The sequence below is a fragment of the Lathyrus oleraceus genome, chromosome 2 (genome assembly GCF_024323335.1).
Source record: "Lathyrus oleraceus cultivar Zhongwan6 chromosome 2, CAAS_Psat_ZW6_1.0, whole genome shotgun sequence".
NCBI classification, from domain to species: domain Eukaryota; kingdom Viridiplantae; phylum Streptophyta; class Magnoliopsida; order Fabales; family Fabaceae; genus Lathyrus; species Lathyrus oleraceus.
In genome coordinates, this window is record NC_066580.1 from 433,253,330 (window position 1) to 433,277,905 (window position 24,576).

Genomic DNA, 24,576 nt, shown 5'->3' on the forward strand with positions numbered 1-24,576 from the left:
ACTCAATGTTCAATGTGTGAAATCTAGCATCAAAGGATTCAAGACTTTTTGAAGATTAGCTTTGATCGTGAGTTTTTAAGGTACAAACATGCAATATATATTGATAACTTAGTGCTCAAAATTACTCCAAATATTCATTGTATGCATGATCCATTATGTCTCACATATCGTTGTTACTATGTCTTTTTTCTAAACATTTTTTCAAAATTCAGTTCAGGAAATCGATTCCCCCTTTTCCAGGAATCGATTTCCACTTGCTAGAACCAAATTTTTAACTCGGGAAATCGATTACCCCCTTTTGGTAAATCGATTTCCCTCACAAAATTTTGAATATTTCTGATGTAGTGGTTGTTTTCAGACCTGTCTTATGAACTAAACATTTTCCAAAGATCATCCTTTAACCATTGCATCTTTTCATTGAATCACACTTTTTCATATATATATAATATATATATATATATATATATATATATATATATTAATATATATATATATATATATATATATAATATATATATTATATATATATATATATATATAATATATTCATAAAACAAAGGTCACCTCTTCCATTGCAATTTGAAATCTTATACACACTCATTTTCAAACAAGTGTTTTGATCTTTGAACTTTCATTAAGAATTTTTCTGCATTGTTCACATATATCAGTCCAAAAAATTCATCTCATATTCATAAACACTTGAGCACTAATATATCCTTATAAATTGGTTGTTTGGAAGATCAGTCATAGTGATCGATAAATTATGATATACTTTATTTACTTAATATTTTTCAGAATTGGTTGTAAACACCTTTTGTCCAGGATTGTTGGAAGCCAGAGAGTTAAGTTTGAGAGGATTGTTCTCATATCAACTTAGTGAATCACAAGAGGTTGTTATTGGTGACTGTGTCTGTCTTGTACAAGTCATAGCAGATAGTAAAATCTCTATCGTGTTGAAAGAGGACTAGACGTACCTTCGGATTGTAATGGGAACTAGGATACTTCCTTGTGTTCTTTATTTTTCTGCACTTTATCGCTTTCCAAACTCATCATCAAACCAGAAAAATAAGAACAAATGTGTCTCTAAAACCATAATTTTTAATTGGCCCTAATTCACCCCCCCCCCCCCCTCCCCCCATCTTAGACGCACTCAGAACTTACAGTACTTCTAAGGGATTTTCATTATAACCAAACTGATTACAAATGTCAAGCACCAAGCAAGAGGCTTCTAATGCTCAAATCCTCAGGTAAGAGATTTCTACACTCAAGCACACAAGCAAGAGACTTACAATGCTCAAATCCTTAAGTAAGAGATTTATATGCTCAATCACACAAGAAAGAGACTTTAAATGCTTAAACACTAAAACAAGAGACTTCTGACTCTAACAAATTGTTAAGAGATTTGGTTAAAAATTACACTTGATATACAATCAGAAGTGTAGACAAAATACAACCTAGAAAGACTGTAAGACTTAAGAACTTCTAAAATATACACAATGTTAATAGGTTCTAAGTCTAGCAAATTTGACAGAGTAACTTCTCTTTGAAATGTTAAGGTTTATAGTCTTGTATTGAAGTGTATTAGTATTCAGCTTATGGTCCTTTAACTCCTTATATAGAAGGGAAAAAAATAGATGTCGAAGACTTTCACTAAAAGGTTGGATAACCTTTGTACTTGATTAGACATATCAAGAAAACAACTTTATGCAAGAGAAATTATCCGTTGAAGCTCGGACAATAATGAAGAGATATTTCCTTAAGTCTTAACATGAACAAAAGATCTCAGAGTCTGCCAGAGGTTCCTCGATTGAAGAGATTACAACCTTCATAGGTCAACTTCTTCATACTGCATTCTTCAGAGGCTAAAATCTTCAGAGTCTATTTCTTGGCTTCTGATACTTCAGAGTCGGGACCTTCTATCAGAGACAAAGTCTTCAGACATGATCTTCAGAGCCAGAGTCTGATCTTCAGATTCAGAATTCTCAAGCTTCTCTTTATCTATTCTTAGTTTTATAACCATGCTTACTTGAACATATGTTAGAATACTCCATTGTTATTTAAATACTTTATTATCATCAAAATATATCTAAGGGATATGGTATCAATCAATATTGTTTCAACATCCTTGTCAAAGTCATGTTTAATTTTTTAATTAGAACTATTATTGACCCATTAATTAGGATTGAAAATGAACCATATGGTAAGGATATGTTAATTTGAACCTTCATTTATCTCCTAGTCTCATATTTTCCATAAAGTGATAAGTCTCCATGAAGTCTAAATTTAACAAAATAATCTACTTTTTTTCTCGTAATGACCGATTTATCGCATCTTTCTAATCAAATAAGGTAAAACAAATTTCATCTTCAAAGATATTATTGATATAACCTATGTTTCTTAATATTTTTCGGGTATTTAATTAATTTCATGCATGTTTAGATATAAATTTTATTTTAATGTGTTATAACACACATGTATACAATATTGTATATTGTAATTTTTTCTGGAGATATTTTGGTAATCTATCAAATTCCTCAGCTAAGTCAAATATTTTTTGGATATGACTTTTGTTGTATAATAAAAATTTTAAGAGACAAGCTTATATATCTTACGGTTCTCCCCGAATATTAAACTTTAATTTGTTGCAAGTTTTTCTTCTACCATATCAATTGGATTTTAATGTGTATCTATATTCATCTATGAATAAATTATTTATCCATTAAACTTTCTATAAATAAGACATGGATATACAATATTGTATATTATAATTTTTTTTCTTCTCAATTAATTATGTACATGAATTTATTATTATTGAATGATTTTTTATTACAATCTATTTTGGATGAAATTATTTTGTGTACTCAACCTACACAATTCCATATTTGTTATGGATTAACATTTTCTTTTTAATATTTTTGAGCATAATCAAATGATACGTTTACTTTAATATTGCAAAATCAAAACTTGAATATTATATTGTTTCTTTTTAGTTTAGAGTTCTAATTATTTCTTAATTAAAAAATATACTTTCATACCAATATATTTTATTGCAAAATTATTTATTCACTAATAAAATTATTGTTATTAACTACTATCGTAATTAAAATTTAATTGATATCATTATCTTAATCCGATATAATTTTCAGACTGATAGTTATATTTTTTTTTATGATATTCATAGATTTTATTATTAAAAAAAATGCATTCTGAAGACTTTATTCATTGAGAATTTATCTATAAAAAATTTATTTCTTTATTAATTAATTTAAATATAATTTTTTATACATTCCCCCAAATACAAATAAATTTAATTTCTTTCATCAATTTATTAATATAGAATTGTCTCTCAAATAGATAAAAAAATTGTGTGTATATAAATGTACACCATTCTCAAGTTCTATCCGACTAAAAACAATTCAACTTACTTTAACTAAAATTTAAAAACATTTAAAAATACTAATTTCACACCATAACACTTATTAAACTTTAATATTTTTTAGTATTATATTTTTATTTATTCTTATTAGAAATTTGCCTTCATATCTTGACAAAGAAAAAGAAATTTGCCTTCATATAATGTATTCGTTTAAAAAAAATAGTAATTAAATTATTTATTACTACCTCCGTTTTTTATTATAAGTCGCTTTGGAAAAATATTTTGTACCACAATATATGTCGCTTTATAATACCAATGAATCATTAATGTTATGTTTCCTATTATACTCTTAAATATTTATTATTATCTCTTCTTTTAATTATGTCAATTTATCTTTTCAATACCATTAATGAAGGACAATTTTGTAAAATCATTCATAATTTCTCTTTTTTATACCATAATTATTACATTTCTTAATATGTGTGAAAAGTCAAAAACTACTTATAATAAAAAACGGAGGGAGTATTAGTTACTATCATAATTAACATTTAAGTGTGATTATTATGTTAATCAGTTATATTTTGCATATTCAATTACATTAATCCCTCTGTCCCAAAAATAATGGCGCATTTTCAAAAATTATTTGTCTTAAAATAAATTTTCAATACAATTTTAATCTTTATTTTCCAATTGTATCCTTCAATTAATAGTTATAATTTACTATTTCTCTTCCCTTACATTAATTATAGTTAGAATACACCTTATAATTTTCAAATATATATATTCTCATTCAAAGGATTTATTCATCTAGTTTCGATCTGTGATTTAATTGTAACTATTATTTATAAATATAATTTAATATATATATATATATATATATATATATATATATATATATATATATATAAATATAATGTAATTTTATGATAATTATTGTAAATATTAATTGTTAGATGATTGACGCTAAATTCGATCGGAATGACCATGGTTAGATCTCCGCAATTGTAATCAAGAGGAAATTGGAACAAATTAATGACAAAACTTACTCTTAAACCCAATTAATCATTTGATGGTGAAAAAAAGAGTATAGTAAATCAATTTGTAGTATTCATTTTTATATTTATAAATGCATTTATAAATAAAATAGGTATTTGTTTTCTAAACAAAGGTTTATAAATTCTTAGTGACACTCATTCTATAGAGATTTATTAAAAATATATTTGGTTTTCTAAGAAATGAATTCAATATACAATAAATAACAGAATTGACATTTAAGTCAAATTATTAAATATCTTGATTCTATATATTTTGCACATTAATAACTATGTTGATTTTCTAGGATATTCATAAATTTAGTTATATAAAAAATGCATTTAAACCTTCATGAATTTTTTTTATTTAATAAATAAATTACATATTATTATTTATATATTTCTCCTACTAAAAATAAAATTAATTTTGTATTATATTTTATATTATGTAATTATTTTGCATATTACAACCTATCTTAAGATGGAACTATAGACAACAACGATTTTTAATTTATATTATATTCAACTAAAAAATATATTTAAACATAGATTACGTTTTCAAACCTTTATACACATAAAAAGTAGTATATTATTTTAGACAACACTTTATTATTATATTCAAATATATTTTTCATATAGAAAATAGCTTTATTATGTTACAAATTCATATTATGATGAAAGTTTTTAATAAATATAGAAAATAGCTTTTTTTATTCTATTATAATTATAATTTTAATAAATATATTTTACTTTTTTTGAGGTTTACAAGAATATCATATTTATTTTAATAATTCTCTACAAATTATTATGATGAAAGTTTTTAATAAAAAAATTAAACACTTTGAGATAACCTTACACAAAACTAGAAAAATTAAAATAAATTTCTAAGAACTTAGAGCTAATGTGTTTCTATAATCAAAATTTATTATGCATAAGAATTTTAGACTATGACAATTCATTACTTAAACTTCTTTTCAAATATTATAGGACAATTATAGCGTAGCAGGCAAGTGTTAACAAATAAAGAGAGATAGAAACTATTATATCAACACCTCACTATTTAGTTATATAAAAAATTATGAAGAATTAAAATTCAATAAAGAGCAAACATATTAATATTTCTCAAATCTTAACAAAGATTTTATCATCACATAACTAAAATATAATTTAATTAAATTATCAAGCAAGCGAACCTTATTATACATTTATTCTCACAATTTTAATGAGAAAAAACAAAGGAAAAACAAGAAAACAATATACAACACAACCAATTAAAAACTTATCAATATGTCAATTATCCCTAAAAGAAGATATTTCCTCAAAGATGGGAAGTCTTCTGGATCTAATATGACTCCATACATTAAGTGACCCATCAATTTCCTTCACAAGATCATCATCAAGACCTAAATCATCCATAAACTTAGGTTGTGGCAATTTTGCATTCAACTCTGTAAGCAATTCCTCAGCTTTATTTATGAACTTAATTTCATCAGAACCTTGAAGTTTTCCTTGCAAAACTTCTTCAATAACTAAATAGGCTTCTTCATAACGTGATTGTCTGATTAAGCATATTTTAAGGAGTCAATAATCTAAGAAAAAGAAAACAGTGTAAAGTTAGATTAAAAATAGTGAAAGATTTAAGTACCAATAGTCTTGCAGTTTCTTGGTTGATTGAAACTTGGAACTTCTTGCCATTAGAACGAGAAGTATTTGTAGTCTTTCCATTAAAGTCATCTCCTTGATATATAAGTTTAGAATAAGAAGTATTTGTAATCCTTCCATTGAAGTCATCTCCTTGATATATAAGTTTTAGCTTTCTTTTAGATAAATCAATTTGCTCCTCTACTATTCCACATTTCTGTTAATTCCAACAAAAATTAATTCCTTACAAAAATGACATCTGATTTGGTAAATAACATATTAACTAAAACTACAGTTTGAGATAAATAACACTTACGAATAAATCAATATTTGTTTCAATCTCTCTAATATGTTAATAAATTGATATGTATTTATTAAAAATATTAAATATGTCAAATCAGGAATGTTTTGTCATATTGTATTTATTATTTGGGTCAGATTTTCAGTGTTTTTATTATAAGTATTCTGTACAATGTCTGTGCTCTGATCTATATCACATTAATTACTTGTGTTTTTTTATAGTGTTCTGTGCAATGTTTGTGCTCTGATAAATCACTATAACACATTAACTAAAGTTATTACTTGTGTCTGATCATCAGACAATCAGTGTCTTTTTCTGTAAATTACTAAAATATGATTTATACTACCTTGTAATTATCGATAACAACATTATCAATGGATTCTTGAAAATGTTTGGAGCAAAGATCTCTAGAACATTTGAAGGCCTCAATAGCTTCTTCAGTTCTATCTAATTGATTTATCACACACCAGTCATATCTTTCAAAGCAGTATCTACTTTGTCTCCAACATTAATCGACTTCTAAAAATATACTATATCTGCTTTTTGATCTTTATCCTCCAATTGAATTCACAGGTACATTCATATCATTATTCACAAGTAAATTAAAAGTTGAAAATGTCTTACACTTAAATCTAAAATATTAATAACTAAAAATAAAATAAAAAAATACAAATAATCATTAAAATACAACATAGAATTATGAGGAAATGGTGCAATTTTCAGAGACAAAATGATGCAGATAAAAATCAAAAGTGAAATTTTTGAAAGGGTATATAGATACCATACCTGAGCATGTTTGGCTTTGACACAAGGACTATCACCAAAAGGAACTTTATGGATAACATGATAAAGATCATGTTTCTTTCTGTTAGAACTTTTCTTCAAGACACTAACTCCTTCCATTTTCTGTCACGAAAGATAGAGGCCTTTGTTTTGAAGGCACATGCACCTCATAAAGAAAAACTCAGGACATAGGAAAATATATAGTACAAGGAACCTGGGATGCTAACCACTGTGAAAGAATGTGGAACGAATTGAGGCTTGATTCTATATGACATCATGCTTCCAATGCTAAATGGTTTTTGACATGTGGCATTTAAAAAAAAAACTATTGTTTTATAGTTTTTTTATTATTAATAATTATTATTATTATTATTAATAAGTTATATAATGTGTATGATACAAAATTTGGATTATCGAATGTGTATGGTTAGTCAAATTATATTTATAATATTTTAATTCAAACTTCACATGTCTTAATTTTTCTGTATGATTTTTTATTAAAATTATATATATATATATATATCTTGTAAGAAAATATTATAATAAAAAATATGATGAGATGCTTCAACCAAGTTCAAGGGACTGAACAAGCCAATCACCTCTATCCGACAGCAGGAGATGAGATGCTTGAAGACATGATGACAGTAGTGGAATTAAAATCAATAGGACTTCTTCCACATAGCTTTCTCTTTGTTTTCGACAATTTCCTCTTACTAGGATTTCTGTCTCCTTGTACACAAATTGTCTGTTTATAGGCCTTCTTTCAAAATCAATACAACCTTCTTTCAAAAGATGCTTTTGTTTTTTTTTCTTTTTCTGTTTTGTTTGCGTAAACGTCCATTGATTTAATTTGAATTAATATATGCATTTGAATATGACCAATGTTTACCAAAATACATGCATAGAATAGCAATAGCAATTACTACAAGACTTCAGGATCGAGGATAAGGTCTAATCATGCTTCCAATGAATCCACTACCAATTCTCTTCCCCCAGCAAGCCTGTTTTTCCCCAGAAGAAGTTGGCAGTATTCCCCGGCACAGCCAGCTATTCCCCAACAGAGGTCGGCATCATCAGACAGATTGATCATCTCATCCATCCCCAGCCAGGCTCTGTTGAATATCTCTACCATCAGACAGAAATCAAATCCCCCAGCTGAGACAGGGTCATCAATACAAATATCTCCGACCCGAAGACTGAGATTTGTTTCCCCAGTAGAGTCCCCTGGAGGAACGTTTCAGACACATAGGGCATTCATTACATCACTTCACATCACATACCTACATACAATGTTCATTCCGCATCATATACATTACATCATTTCATAACATATACATGCATACAATGTTCGCATTTATTTCAGACGCATAATTCACTCATTACATCATTTCACAGCCCACGCATGCATACAACATTTGCATCTCATGCATCATGACATGGCATGAAGCTAACTTTATTTTTCAGGTTAATTATCCTCTTGATACAATCAAAACAAAGGTCCATTCAGACGGGCATCCTTATCAATTACATTCAGGATTCAACTACATCTTTCGGATATACTCCATGTCACCATTCATTCTGACATCCTCCTAACGATGGCATCTATAAGCCCATCCCCAGTAAATTGTGGCAAATACTATCAGATATAGCCTAGCGTACGGTTCATCCTGATTCTTCTCAACATATGACTCCTTCAACTCAGATACGATCTAGCGTATGATCCATTCTGACCTCCAATAACTCAAAGACAGTCTAATGTACGACCAAGTTAGACCTTCAAATCTTCAAATACCACTCAAATACTGTCTAATGTACGACCAAGTTAGACCTTTATCTCCTCAGATGCTACCTTCGGACAGGTACATTTCTGAATGGTAGTCTAGTATACGACTACTCCCTTACTCAGGTGCTACCTTCGGACAGGTACATTCCTGAATGGTAGCCTGGTATACGGCTACTCCCTTGCTCAGGTGCTACCTTCGGACAGGTACATTCCTGAATGGTAGTCTGGTATACGGCTACTCCCTTGCTCAGGTGCTACCTTCGGACAGGTACATTCCTGAATGGTAGTCTGGTATACGACTACTCCCTTGCTCAGATGCTACCTTCGGACAGGTACATTTCTGAATGGTAGTCTAGTATACGACTACTCCCTTACTCAGGTGCTACCTTCAGACAGGTACATTCCTGAATGGTAGTCTAGTATACGACTACTCCCTTACTCAGGTGCTACCTTCGGACAGGTACATTCCTGAATGGTAGTCTGGCATACGACTACTCCCTTGCTCAGGTGCTACCTTCGGACAGGTACATTCCTGAATGGTAGTCTGGTATACGACTACTCTCTTGCTCAGGTGCTACCTTCGGACAGGTACATTCCTGAATGGTAGTCTGGTATACGACTACTCCCTTGCTCAGGTGCTACCTTCGGACAGGTACATTCCTGAATGGTAGTCTGGTATACGGCTACTTCCTTGCTCAGGTGCTACCTTCGGACAGGTACATTCCTAAATGGTAGTCTGGTATACGGCTACTCCCTTGCTCAGGTGCTACCTTCGGACAGGTACATTCCTGAATGGTAGTCTGGTATACGACTACTCCCTCTTCAAGCAGATTCAGCCTAACGGACGGCTCTATCTGCAACTCAGAAACGATCTAGCGTACGATTCGTTCTGATCTTTCATCCCCATCAAAGTCATCTGCCTAATGAACAGCTCACTCTGGTATTCAGATACGGTCCAGTGTATGATTCATTCTGATCCCTTATCCCCAGCAGTATACAGCATACTCTGACTCCCCAGCGAAGTCAACAGCATGATGGATGATTCACTATACGATCTAGCGTATGACCCGTATGACACCCATGTCTTCAGATATCGTCTAACGTACGACACAGTCTGAAGCTCCCATCATCAAACTTCCTGGATGGCATCTTTAAGCCCATCTCCATCAAGACCAATTGACAAGCGCAAATTTTCGGGGCATTCTAGTGTTCAATAATCTTCCACCTCCAGACCACGAATGGTGCACATACCATTCTACTCTCTCGGTTCAAGAATATTGAACAGGGGCAGCTGTCATACCCCAAAATTTGCCCATTAATATTTCAAGACATTTCAGGGCGCTCCGACTCATTTTTATGACACTTAAAGGAACAAAGGCCCAGCTCGCGAATGACCCAAAATGGCCTACTCGCTACACGCTCACCTAGTGATAATATGAAAGTGGTTTATTTGGAAGCGGAGGAAAAGGGGTTCAAAAAGAAAGAAAACGAACCAAACAGCAAAGCCCAACCCAAAGTACAAGAACACGGGTGTGGCATCTGTGACGAGCGTCACAGAGGCTGTGACGAGCGTCACGCCTACCCCTGTGACGGGCGTCACACATGGTGTGACGAACGTCACACCATTCCCCTACTTTGTGGGCGCAGGCAACGCTTCGGAGACTTGAAGATCCGTTGGGCCCTATATCCACGTACGTGTTGAAGACTTTTTTTGGCAGCAGGCATGACCTAATGACAACAATATAAATAGCCGCCTTGAAAACCTAAAAGAGGGCTTTTTTCCGAGATTCTTTTTCCTTTGCCGTTTTCGCCTTTGCATTTTTTCTTCTTTTCCAGCAGCTTAGGCATTGTGTTTTACAAGTGCTACACTATTTCTTTTGCAATTCCGGATTCCCTTTTGGTATTTAGTTAATTCTTTTCGCACAATAGTTTCTACAACGGAAACTATTGTGTGCCTTTTTACCGAATCTAATCTTACGGCGGCAGCAAGGTCACCTCCGCTCAATTCTATCCGATCGGCCAATTCAAGGTTGCGACTCAATTGCAAACAGGTTTGCGTTACTATTATCGCTTTATGTTCCTAATTCACATGTGATATCATAATTGAGATTCATAAATATATTTGAGGTTTTGCATGTAACTTAAGTATGCCTGGATACTTTGAATTGTTGTAATGGATGCCGCTGTTCTTCGTCCTATTCTGATCTTTGCCCATCTGACCTGTTTTATCATAACCATGCTTTGTTTACCTATTACTTTGGTGCAACTCTCGATTGCACCCTGATTTGGTATTCTAACCCGTTTGCTGAATTTTGCAAAGGTTCATATGTCCCAGGAAAAGATTGCTGTTTAGGTCTTCCATTTTATTCGCGGGATACCCTGGTGGAGACTCACCCTAAGTGGCCTAATTAATTTTAATGTGTTAATTTTAACGTCTTAATTTTAATGTATTAATTTTAATGCATTGATTTTAGTATGGACTTAATTACTTAATTGACTTTAAAATATGACCTTTAAATAAGCGATCTTGGACCTCTCTTTGCTGCCCTACGGTATTACGGTATAACGGTCATGTCCCGCGAATATGGGGATATCCTTAGCAAAGACCCTTCGGTTAAATCATCATAGTCCCTCGGATGTTGCCTTCGAAAATACGATTTTGTCCCTCGATGACCCTTCGGTGTAGCCTACGGTTAAATGATGATCGTCCCTTCGAATGCTAAGGTATCCTCACAACTGTTGCCTTCAATGACCAATCGATGACCCTACGATGACCCTTCTACATCCCAAGGATAAAACTACTTACTTCTCAATAGTAAGGACAGTTTTACCCTCATAAGGATAGGAAATGCCCGGAAAGACCTCGGACGGGTATAACCTTAATTGCTCACTCATAACAAAAAAATACTTTTCACACCTCACACCTTTCAAACATCTTTTGGAAAATCATCACTTAGCATACATCCGTACTAGGATCATTGCCGAGTTATATTTTTCTAAACTACTTTCAAAAACTATACGGGATAACCACTTTGTATACATTCATGCAAGAATCATTACAAAGTTAAATTCTCATTTTCAAAACATTTTTCACACATTTCTCAACCACCTTTTTCAAACTAGAAAACATAAATGATTGAGCAATTAAGAGCCCATGGATAACCATGGATACAAAGGATGCTAATACCTTCCCTTTGTATAAAGTACCTCCCGAACCTAAGAATTTAAAATTAAGGTCTTTCCTGTTCTTTTCCACCTTTCCTTATGGGATAAAAGAAAAGTCGGTGGCGACTCTTGCTAACCGCGACATTGCGATTAAAAATCCAATAAAGTCAGTTCACCGTATGACAGAACTGGCGACTCTGCTGGGGACTACAAAGAGAGGTCCATCTTAAAAAAAAAAAAATCATTTATGTTTTATCATTCCTTCTTTTAAGGGGGCTTTGAGTGAAAGATCCTACACCCGGATCTAGTGTACCTTAGGTAAGTAGCAATAGATCATCGCGACTATCCGGCGTATACTGGAATGGTCAAAATGATAGCTACGGTTAATGTGACACTTTGGTTGTCCTGATGGTCCTCATGTTATTTGAGGAAAAATTTGGCTTCCGCGTGGTGTCATCAAAGCATTAACCAGACCTTTAGAACCCTAATTGACCCATCCTAGCCATTAGAAAGTAGTGAGATAACTGGCTTCGGTTCCGACTGAGGTTGGTTGATACTCGATACTACACTCTTTGAGATTGGACTTTAGGGAAGCTTCGGTCAACCACTGGGTGTTGCACTGAAGTGGACCTAAAGAAAGGTCGATGATCTGAGATCCTTCTAGAACCCGGTTACTATTCTAGGACAGGTTGAACCAACCAAACTTCAGCGGGGAGGGTACTTACCTATGGAACTCATGCAAGCCTTAAAACCTAGGAATGATTGTTGTGTGACTTGCTTGTGCTTGTTATTTATTTAACATCATAACATCATAACATCATAACCTCATAACCTCATAACATCATAACATCATCATACTAACCATTTCAAGGACTTAGGAATTTAGCTTTGCTCTGTTGAACAGGTTATGGCTTCCAGGAAGACCATCCGGATCAATTTTGTAGCAATCTCTCCTCAACTCAAGGATTTAGTGTCAGAACTTCCCGATCATGCTCAGTTCATCAAGAAACACGGTCATCTCCTCAATTTGGTTACCACTGGTTTCAAAGAAGATATGATGAGAGTCCTATTCCAGTTCTTCGATCCCAAACATCATTGCTTCACTTTCCCAGATTATCAGTTGGTACCCACATTAGAAGAATTCTCCCAGCTGCTTGGGATACCTATCCTGGATCAAATACCTTTCAGTGGTTTAGAAAAGAGGCCAAAATCTGAAGAGGTTGCCGCAGCTTTACACATGACGAAGTCCGACATCGAAGCTAATTGGGTAACAAGGAGTGGAGTTAAGGGTTTACTTGCCAAATTCCTGACAAATAAGGCCCGAGAATTCTTAAAAGTTATGAACGGCCGTGCTTTCGAAGACATCCTGGCATTGCTAATCTATGGCTTGGTGTTATTCCCTAATCCAGACCAATTCATAGACATGAATGCTATTAAGATATTTCTCACTCATAACCCTGTACCTACCTTGCTGGGAGACATTCTGCATTCCCTCCACACTCGTACCATGAAAAAGCAAGGGACTCTCATGTGCTGCATACCTCTATTGTCTAGGTGGTTTATTTCACACCTTCCTCAATCAGTCTTGAAGAATGAGCAAAATCTGAGATGGTCTCAAAGGATAATGTCACCCTCCCATTCAGACATCTGTTGGTGTCCTCAGTTCAAGGAAAATGTTACCATCATCGATCGTTGTGGCGAGTTCCCTAATGTACCACTCCTAGGAATAAGAGGAGGTATTACTTACAATCCTGCTTTAGCTCTGCGACAGTTTGGTTGTGCTCGAAGAGATGGCCCACATGAAATGATCATCGAGGGCATTGTGTTCGACTATGACAACGATTCCCAAGGCCAATGTCAAAGATTTGTACGAGCTTGGGGCATGGTGAAGAGAGGTACGGTAGGACCGAAAAATTCTATTCCTATGGAACCTTATCTCAGATGGGTACGCGCCAGAGCTCGTGAACTTGTCATGCCATATCTTGCAATCGGACCTCAGATTGTCGAACCTGAAGCTGAAGGAGGTGCTCCTCAGATCATTCCTTATCCAGATATGCCTACCAACATTGAGGAACTAAAGAGATCCTGGATCCAGTTGAGAGAAGAAAGGGATACTTTCGAGACTCAGTTCGTCGCAGAAAGGAAGAAAGTGTTAGAACTTACCAGTCAGCTTAATGAGGAACGAAGACTCAATGCGTATCTTCGCCCAAAAAGAAGTCGCCCCTGGGAGACTTGAGCTTTCATTGTATTTTTATTATCATTCCTTTTGTAATAAACATTGATCAAAGAAATTAGCGATAAACATTTCTCTCTTGTTGGTGATTTACGCAAAGTTAAATTCCAAAAGTCCTTGAAAACATTTCATACATTGCATAGCATAACATTGCATAACAGGTATTCTACAAGTTCAATGTTCTCACGGTCTTCATTGCAAACAGAAAAATGGATCTCGAACAAACTGTCAAAGATCTCCAGACTCAGAATGCTCAGTTCAAGGACATGATGCTAAGCTTATCCAAGGGGCAGGAGGAACTGAAGGCTCTTTTGGCTGAAAAGAAGAAGGACAAAAAGGTTGTGAGCTTCATTAATCCGGGCAGAAGGCGTAAAAGACAGGCTACGGGAATCAAATTTGGAATCCCGAATGGTCCAGAAGAGGGGGCGGAGAATGATTCAGAGGAGGAGAATGCTGATTTCTCTAACCCTGAGGATGATGATGAAGAGTATGAGAATGAGCAGTACTCTCCAAGAGATGACAAATACAAATTGCTGGAAGAACGCATGCTAGCCATGGAGGGTCAGAAGACACCTGGTCTGGATTTCGAAAGTTTGGGTCTGGTCTCCGATGTGACCATTCCTCGCAAATTCAAAATCCCCACTTTCACTAAGTACGATGGTGCGTCTTGTCCTCAGATGCATCTAAGGGCTTATGTGAGAAAGATCCAGCCGCATACCACTGATAAGAAACTGTGGATCCACTTCTTCCAAGAAAGTCTGTCTGGCACTCAGTTGGAATGGTATTACCAGCTCGAGAGCTCTGACATCCGCACCTGGACTGATTTAGCAACAGCATTTTATAAACAGTACCAGTATAATTCTGAGCTAGCACCTACTCGGTTACAGTTGCAGAATATGGCTATGGGGTCCAAAGAAAGCTTCAAAGAGTATGCTCAGAAATGGAGAGATTTGGCCGGCAGGGTCAAACCCCCTATGACTGACCGAGAATTAGTAGACCTGTTCATGGGTACCCTGACTGGCCCATTCTATAGCCACTTACTGGGGAGTTCTTCATCAGGCTTCACTGAACTTATACTGACAGGTGAACGGGTGGAGAGCGGCATTCGAAGTGGAAAATTACAGGTCGCTACTTCTACAAGCAGTAAGAAGTCCTACCATGGGAAGAACGAATCGAATGCTGTGTATGGTCACAGGAATCACAATAAGAAAAATGGTGACCACGCCGTTGGAGCAGTGACAATCGCAGCCCCGCCAGCTCAACACTTCCAGCAAAGACAAGACAGACCAAGAAGGCAGTTTACCAAGCTCAATATGACTTTAGCACAAGCACTGCAAAGCATGCTGAAGGTAAATTTAATCACTCTCAGAGGTCCTCCTGCAAATGTCAACACTGCTTCGCCTCGTTATAATCCCAATGCCAGGTGTGCATATCACTCCGATAGCCCCGGGCATGATACAAACGATTGTTGGCTGTTGAAGAATAAGATTCAGAACATGATCGACGCTGGGGAAATTGAGTTCGAGCCTCCGGAGACTCCTAATGTCATCACCGCTCCTATGCCTAACCATGACAAGACTGTTAATGCTATGGACGACGATTCTCACATTTCCAATGTGACGGACTTAACATCTCCTCTCCCGATCATAAAGAGGAATTTATTGCAAGCTGGTTTATTTCCAGGTTGTACTGAAGATTGCAATCTCTGCATACTCCGGCCCGAAGACTGTTTGAAATTGAAGAATGGTATTCAACGGCTGATGGACGATCGTACAATTCTCTTTGAAAGGGTTTCTAAGACGGAAAACCCTATTGAAGAAGTATCTGTGATTGCGAGGTCCAAGATTCCAGTGAAGATTACTGCTCCCAGAATACCTGTGAAGATTATTGCTGAGCCCAGGGTAGCTCCTCTAATCATCACTGCCCCCGGCCCAGTACCATATTCTTCAAGCAAAGCCATCCCGTGGAACTATGGAGGTGATGTTTACATCCATGGCGTAAAGCAAGTTGGTGATTCTGCTAATCCTAATGACATTGTTGGGACTAGTAAAGTTACTCGAAGCGGAAGGATCTTCTCTCCAGAGATCTCACCTCCAGTTCCCGAAAACCGAGGAAAGGAACCGGTCAACCCTTCCCCGTCAGAGGCACCGATTGAAGCTACTACTGAAGACGTGGCCAAACGAGAAATGGAAGAAGTGTTGAAAATCATCCGCAAGAGTGATTTTGATGTGGTAGAACAGTTGGGGCATACCCCGTCTAAGATCTCAATGTTATCCTTGCTGTTATCGTCTGAATCTCATGCCAATGCATTGGTAAAATTCTTGAAGACCGCTCATGTACCTCAGGAAACATCTGTCGATCAGTTCGAAAATTATGTTGCTCACTTGGCCGTTGACAATGGCCTAGGCTTTTCCGATGTTGATCTGACACCAGCAGGAAAGAATCACAATAAAGCCCTGCATATCTCCATTGAGTGTAGGGGAATCACTTTGTCTCATGTGTTGATCGATAATGGCTCTTCCTTGAATGTGCTGCCGACAGCTGTGCTGGATAAGCTGGATTGTAAAAGCATTGAACTGAAACCTAGTGACGTTGTGGTGCGGGCTTACGATGGTGCAAAGAGTGTTGTCCACGGCGAAGTTGTTCTCCCTATCAAGATAGGACCTCAAGTCTTCAACACTACCTTCCATGTAATGAACATTCGTCCTGCCTATTCCTGCTTACTGGGACGCCCTTGGATTCATGGGGCAGGCGCTGTAGCCTCGTCTCTCCATCAAAAGTTGAGGTATCCCACAAAGGGTAAAATTGTCACCGTGTGTGGAGAAGAAGAGTACATTGTCAGTAGTGTGCATACCTTCAGATACGTCGAGATGGACGGTGAATTCATTGAGACCCCTTGTCAGTCATTTGAAGTAGTTCCTCCGACCAATCCTGTCCTTAAGCCGACTTCCTGTGTACCCAAGGTTATTCGTGCTCCTCCTGCTATGATTTCTCTGAAGGACGCTCAAGCCGTGGTTGAAGATGGTGGTCGTACTGGCTGGGGACAATTGATCAGCGTACCGTACAAGTCTGACAAATTTGGCCTGGGGTTCAGCTCTGACAAGAGTCAAATTAATGCTGTAGAAGATGCCGACAGTGATGGCGACCTGGATAGCTGGATCTACCCAACAATTGGCGACGGACTCAATAATTGGAAGGCTGAAGACATTATCCCGATCTCCTTTAGTCAGGAGTAATTGTTATTGTCCATTTAGTATTGCAAATCTTTAATTTTTCAATTGAACTTCTTAAAGCATTGTGTCTACGCCCGGGGCACAATAGCTAATTTGTTAAGGGTTTTGTCATTTCATAAGCATATTCATATTCAATAAATCAATGGACTTTTTCGCATTCAAATATTGCGCTCTTTATTTTTCCTGTCGTCTTTCAAACAAGCTATGCTTTCTTACACACACTCACGTAACAAATTGCAGATCCGTATCCACTCTGGATCCTATTGATAATAATTCCGCTACTGTTCATTATGACTTTGAAAATCCAATCTACCAAGCCGAAGATGGAAGTGAGGAAGATTGTGAAGTCCCTGGAGAGCTTGCCAGACTATTACTGCAAGAGGAAAGGACTATACAGCCGCATAAAGAGTCCCTCGAAATTGTAAATCTGGGTACTGAGGTAGACAGAAAAGAAGTCAAAATAGGAGCAGATTTGGAAAACAGTGTCAAAGAAAGACTGATTCGGATGTTACATGACTATGTAGAGGTTTTCGCCTGGTCTTATGAAGACATGCCAGGATTGGATACTGACATAGTAGTGCATCGGCTGCCTATGAAGGAAGACTGTCGTCCTGTCAAGCAAAAGGTTCGCCGCATGCGTCCTGAAATGTCTGAGAAAATCAAAGCCGAGGTTATGAAACAATTCAATGCCGGTTTCCTAGCCGTTACTTCTTATCCTCAATGGGTTGCCAATGTGGTGCCAGTGCCAAAGAAGGATGGTAAGGTGCGAATGTGCGTAGATTACAGAGATTTGAATAAAGCAAGTCCCAAAGATGACTTTCCACTCCCGCACATTGATGTTCTGGTAGATAACACCGCTCAACACAAGGTATTCTCATTCATGGATGGATTCTCGGGTTATAACCAGATTAAGATGGCACCTGAGGACATGGAGAAAACTACGTTTGTGACGCAATGGGGCACTTTCTGTTACAAAGTAATGCCATTCGGTCTAAAGAACGCCGGGGCAACGTACCAGCGTGCTATGGTGGTTTTGTTCCATGATATGATCCATCATGAGATAGAAGTATATGTGGATGACATGATAGCTAGATCTCATACTGAAGAAGAACATCTCGACCATTTATACAAACTGTTCGAGAGGTTGAAGAAGTACAAGTTGAGATTGAATCCGAGCAAATGCACTTTTGGAGTAAGATCCGGTAAACTCCTGGGCTTTATTGTCAGCGGTAAAGGAATTGAGGTTGACCCGGCTAAAGTGAAAGCTATTCAAGAAATGCCAGTTCCCCGTACAGAGAAAGAAGTCAGAGGTTTCTTGGGACGCTTGAACTACGTTGCTCGATTTATCTCCCACTTGACCGCTACCTGCAAACCCATCTTCAAATTGCTGAGGAAGAATCAAGAGATGATATGGAATGACGAATGCCAAGAAGCTTTTGACAAAATCAAGAACTACCTCCAGGAACCTCCGATTCTGATACCACCAGTTGAAGGAAGACCTCTAATCATGTATTTGACCGTGTTAGAAAATTCAATGGGGTGCGTATTGGGGCAACATGACGAGTCTGGTCGAAAAGAGCATGCCATATACTACCTGAGCAAAAAGTTTACCGACTGTGAAACAAGATACTCACTGCTCGAGAGAACTTGTTGTGCTTTGTCCCGTTCTCTGTCAGCTTCAACCAAGTTCAAGGGACTGAACAAGCCAATCACCTCTATCCGACAGCAGGAGATGAGATGCTTGAAGACATGATGACAGTAGTGGAATTAAAATCAATAGGACTTCTTCCACATAGCTTTCTCTTTGTTTTCGACAATTTCCTCTTACTAGGATTTCTGTCTCCTTGTACACAAATTGTCTGTTTATAGGCCTTCTTTCAAAATCAATACAACCTTCTTTCAAAAGATGCTTTTGTTTTTTTTTCTTTTTCTGTTTTGTTTGCGTAAACGTCCATTGATTTAATTTGAATTAATATATGCATTTGAATATGACCAATGTTTACCAAAATACATGCATAGAATAGCAATAGCAATTACTACAAGACTTCAGGATCGAGGATAAGGTCTAATCATGCTTCCAATGAATCCACTACCAATTCTCTTCCCCCAGCAAGCCTGTTTTTCCCCAGAAGAAGTTGGCAGTATTCCCCGGCACAGCCAGCTATTCCCCAACAGAGGTCGGCATCATCAGACAGATTGATCATCTCATCCATCCCCAGCCAGGCTCTGTTGAATATCTCTACCATCAGACAGAAATCAAATCCCCCAGCTGAGACAGGGTCATCAATACAAATATCTCCGACCCGAAGACTGAGATTTGTTTCCCCAGTAGAGTCCCCTGGAGGAACGTTTCAGACACATAGGGCATTCATTACATCACTTCACATCACATACCTACATACAATGTTCATTCCGCATCATATACATTACATCATTTCATAACATATACATGCATACAATGTTCGCATTTATTTCAGACGCATAATTCACTCATTACATCATTTCACAGCCCACGCATGCATACAACATTTGCATCTCATGCATCATGACATGGCATGAAGCTAACTTTATTTTTCAGGTTAATTATCCTCTTGATACAATCAAAACAAAGGTCCATTCAGACGGGCATCCTTATCAATTACATTCAGGATTCAACTACATCTTTCGGATATACTCCATGTCACCATTCATTCTGACATCCTCCTAACGATGGCATCTATAAGCCCATCCCCAGTAAATTGTGGCAAATACTATCAGATATAGCCTAGCGTACGGTTCATCCTGATTCTTCTCAACATATGACTCCTTCAACTCAGATACGATCTAGCGTATGATCCATTCTGACCTCCAATAACTCAAAGACAGTCTAATGTACGACCAAGTTAGACCTTCAAATCTTCAAATACCACTCAAATACTGTCTAATGTACGACCAAGTTAGACCTTTATCTCCTCAGATGCTACCTTCGGACAGGTACATTTCTGAATGGTAGTCTAGTATACGACTACTCCCTTACTCAGGTGCTACCTTCGGACAGGTACATTCCTGAATGGTAGCCTGGTATACGGCTACTCCCTTGCTCAGGTGCTACCTTCGGACAGGTACATTCCTGAATGGTAGTCTGGTATACGGCTACTCCCTTGCTCAGGTGCTACCTTCGGACAGGTACATTCCTGAATGGTAGTCTGGTATACGACTACTCCCTTGCTCAGATGCTACCTTCGGACAGGTACATTTCTGAATGGTAGTCTAGTATACGACTACTCCCTTACTCAGGTGCTACCTTCAGACAGGTACATTCCTGAATGGTAGTCTAGTATACGACTACTCCCTTACTCAGGTGCTACCTTCGGACAGGTACATTCCTGAATGGTAGTCTGGCATACGACTACTCCCTTGCTCAGGTGCTACCTTCGGACAGGTACATTCCTGAATGGTAGTCTGGTATACGACTACTCTCTTGCTCAGGTGCTACCTTCGGACAGGTACATTCCTGAATGGTAGTCTGGTATACGACTACTCCCTTGCTCAGGTGCTACCTTCGGACAGGTACATTCCTGAATGGTAGTCTGGTATACGGCTACTTCCTTGCTCAGGTGCTACCTTCGGACAGGTACATTCCTAAATGGTAGTCTGGTATACGGCTACTCCCTTGCTCAGGTGCTACCTTCGGACAGGTACATTCCTGAATGGTAGTCTGGTATACGACTACTCCCTCTTCAAGCAGATTCAGCCTAACGGACGGCTCTATCTGCAACTCAGAAACGATCTAGCGTACGATTCGTTCTGATCTTTCATCCCCATCAAAGTCATCTGCCTAACGAACAGCTCACTCTGGTATTCAGATACGGTCCAGTGTATGATTCATTCTGATCCCTTATCCCCAGCAGTATACAGCATACTCTGACTCCCCAGCGAAGTCAACAGCATGATGGATGATTCACTATACGATCTAGCGTATGACCCGGTATGACACCCATGTCTTCAGATATCGTCTAACGTACGACACAGTCTGAAGCTCCCATCATCAAACTTCCTGGATGGCATCTTTAAGCCCATCTCCATCAAGACCAATTGACAAGCGCAAATTTTCGGGGCATTCTAGTGTTCAATAATCTTCCACCTCCAGACCACGAATGGTGCACATACCATTCTACTCTCTCGGTTCAAGAATATTGAACAGGGGCAGCTGTCATACCCCAAAATTTGCCCATTAATATTTCAAGACATTTCAGGGCGCTCCGACTCATTTTTATGACACTTAAAGGAACAAAGGCCCAGCTCGCGAATGACCCAAAATGGCCTACTCGCTACACACGCTCACCTAGTGATAATATGAAAGTGGTTTATTTGGAAGCGGAGGAAAAGGGGTTCAAAAAGAAAGAAAACGAACCAAACAGCAAAGCCCAACCCAAAGTACAAGAACACGGGTGTGGCATCTGTGACGAGCGTCACAGAGGCTGTGACGAGCGTCACGCCTACCCCTGTGACGGGCGTCACACATGGTGTGACGAACGTCACACCATTCCCCTACTTTGTGGGCGCAGGCAACGCTTCGGAGACTTGAAGATCCGTTGGGCCCTATATCCACGTACGTGTTGAAGACTTTTTTTGGCAGCAGGCATGACCTAATGACAACAATATAAATAGCCGCCTTGAAAACCTAAAAGAGGGGCTTTTTCCGAGATTCTTTTTCCTTTGCCGTTTTCGCCTTTGCATTTTTTCTTCTTTTCCAGCAGCTTAGGCATTGTGTTTTACAAGTGCTACACTATTTCTTTTGCAATTCCGGATTCCCTTTTGGTATTTAGTTAATTCTTTTCGCACAATAGTTTCTACAACGGAAACTATTGTGTGCCTTTTTACCGAATCTAATCTTACGGCGGCAGCAAGGTCACCTCCGCTCAATTCTATCCGATCGGCCAATTCAAGGTTGCGACTCAATTGCAAACAGGTTTGCGTTACTATTATCGCTTTATGTTCCTAATTCACATGTGATATCATAATTGAGATTCATAAATATATTTGAGGCTTTGCATGTAACTTAAGTATGCCTGGATACTTTGAATTGTTGTAATGGATGCCGCTGTTCTTCGTCCTATTCTGATCTTTGCCCATCTGACCTGTTTTATCATAACCATGCTTTGTTTACCTATTACTTTGGTGCAACTCTCGATTGCACCCTGATTTGGTATTCTAACCCGTTTGCTGAATTTTGCAAAGGTTCATATGTCCCAGGAAAAGATTGCTGTTTAGGTCTTCCATTTTATTCGCGGGATACCCTGGTGGAGACTCACCCTAAGTGGCCTAATTAATTTTAATGTGTTAATTTTAACGTCTTAATTTTAATGTATTAATTTTAATGCATTGATTTTAGTATGGACTTAATTACTTAATTGACTTTAAAATATGACCTTTAAATAAGCGATCTTGGACCTCTCTTTGCTGCCCTACGGTATTACGGTATAACGGTCATGTCCCGCGAATATGGGGATATCCTTAGCAAAGACCCTTCGGTTAAATCATCATAGTCCCTCGGATGTTGCCTTCGAAAATACGATTTTGTCCCTCGATGACCCTTCGGTGTAGCCTACGGTTAAATGATGATCGTCCCTTCGAATGCTAAGGTATCCTCACAACTGTTGCCTTCAATGACCAATCGATGACCCTACGATGACCCTTCTACATCCCAAGGATAAAACTACTTACTTCTCAATAGTAAGGACAGTTTTACCCTCATAAGGATAGGAAATGCCCGGAAAGACCTCGGACGGGTATAACCTTAATTGCTCACTCATAACAAAAAATACTTTTCACACCTCACACCTTTCAAACATCTTTTGGAAAATCATCACTTAGCATACATCCGTACTAGGATCATTGCCGAGTTATATTTTTCTAAACTACTTTCAAAAACTATACGGGATAACCACTTTGTATACATTCATGCAAGAATCATTACAAAGTTAAATTCTCATTTTCAAAACATTTTTCACACATTTCTCAACCACCTTTTTCAAACTAGAAAACATAAATGATTGAGCAATTAAGAGCCCATGGATAACCATGGATACAAAGGATGCTAATACCTTCCCTTTGTATAAAGTACCTCCCGAACCTAAGAATTTAAAATTAAGGTCTTTCCTGTTCTTTTCCACCTTTCCTTATGGGATAAAAGAAAAGTCGGTGGCGACTCTTGCTAACCGCGACATTGCGATTAAAAATCCAATAAAGTCAGTTCACCGTATGACACATATGAGACACTCATGCATCATGAAAATAAAGCATACATCATGCAACATGTATATCATACTTTTCATTAGCAGTTTCCCCATAGAATATCAAAAGTATATGTACCTCACCAGTGGAATATGTAAGGATTAAGCTGCTACTCCATGTCTCACATGGCCATTCTCAACGGGATTTTTTTTGGATACGTTAGTATTTAGTCATCTTCTACCTTGAATACCTGAAAAGCATCTGCAATTCTTGTATTCAGGTTCAAGAAGATTAAATAGGGTAAGTTGTTGCACCCAAAAAATTTCCCTCCCCTTTTCACCTTATCATTCAATCCCTAACTTGAGAATCATTTGCATACCCTCATGCTTCATTCATATGCATCAATCATTCATTCATATCTAGTGGTTGATCATTGTGGATTCAAAGTTCTTGGCTTGCAAAGCTAGGGTTTTGGAATGGAGGAAATCCTAGAGGTCTGGCTTGGATATTCATCTGGTTGTAGGGGATGCAAAACCCTAATGATTTGATCTTTGAAGCTTGAATTCAATCATGGTACTCTTTAGAGGGGTTCAAACCCTAATTTGCAGATAATTGGGTAGTAAGGTCATGATTGATTTGTGGGTCTTATCTTAGCCTCTAAACCCTAGTTAGGGGGTTCATATGTTGGAGACTTGGTTGAGAAGCATCCTAATTCATCCAAGGCCTTTGATTGAAAGATATTCTTTTGAAACTCTAATCTCATATGCTTGAAGGCCCATGCAAGTAAAGAATTGACTAAGACTCCTTGGTTTGA

The 24,576-nt window shown here is 37.2% G+C and overlaps 1 protein-coding gene across 3 annotated transcripts in view; it reads right to left on the reverse strand.

The window, feature by feature from the left end:
- LOC127119989 (protein SULFUR DEFICIENCY-INDUCED 1) overlaps positions 1–7,450 on the reverse strand; it is a 79,547-nt gene extending 72,097 nt beyond the window's left edge. For 2 of the 3 annotated variants that reach the window (XM_051050375.1, XM_051050373.1), the window contains exons 1-2: positions 7,136–7,450; positions 6,053–6,265 (exon numbers count right to left, since the gene is read on the reverse strand). In XM_051050375.1, the coding sequence (XP_050906332.1) occupies positions 6,053–6,265; positions 7,136–7,252 (330 nt within the window). In that variant the 5' untranslated portion in view covers positions 7,253–7,450. The remainder of the gene's footprint in view (positions 1–6,052; positions 6,266–7,135) is intronic. The other variant, XM_051050374.1, reaches the window with a different exon arrangement.
- Positions 7,451–24,576: the final 17,126 nt, after the last annotated feature.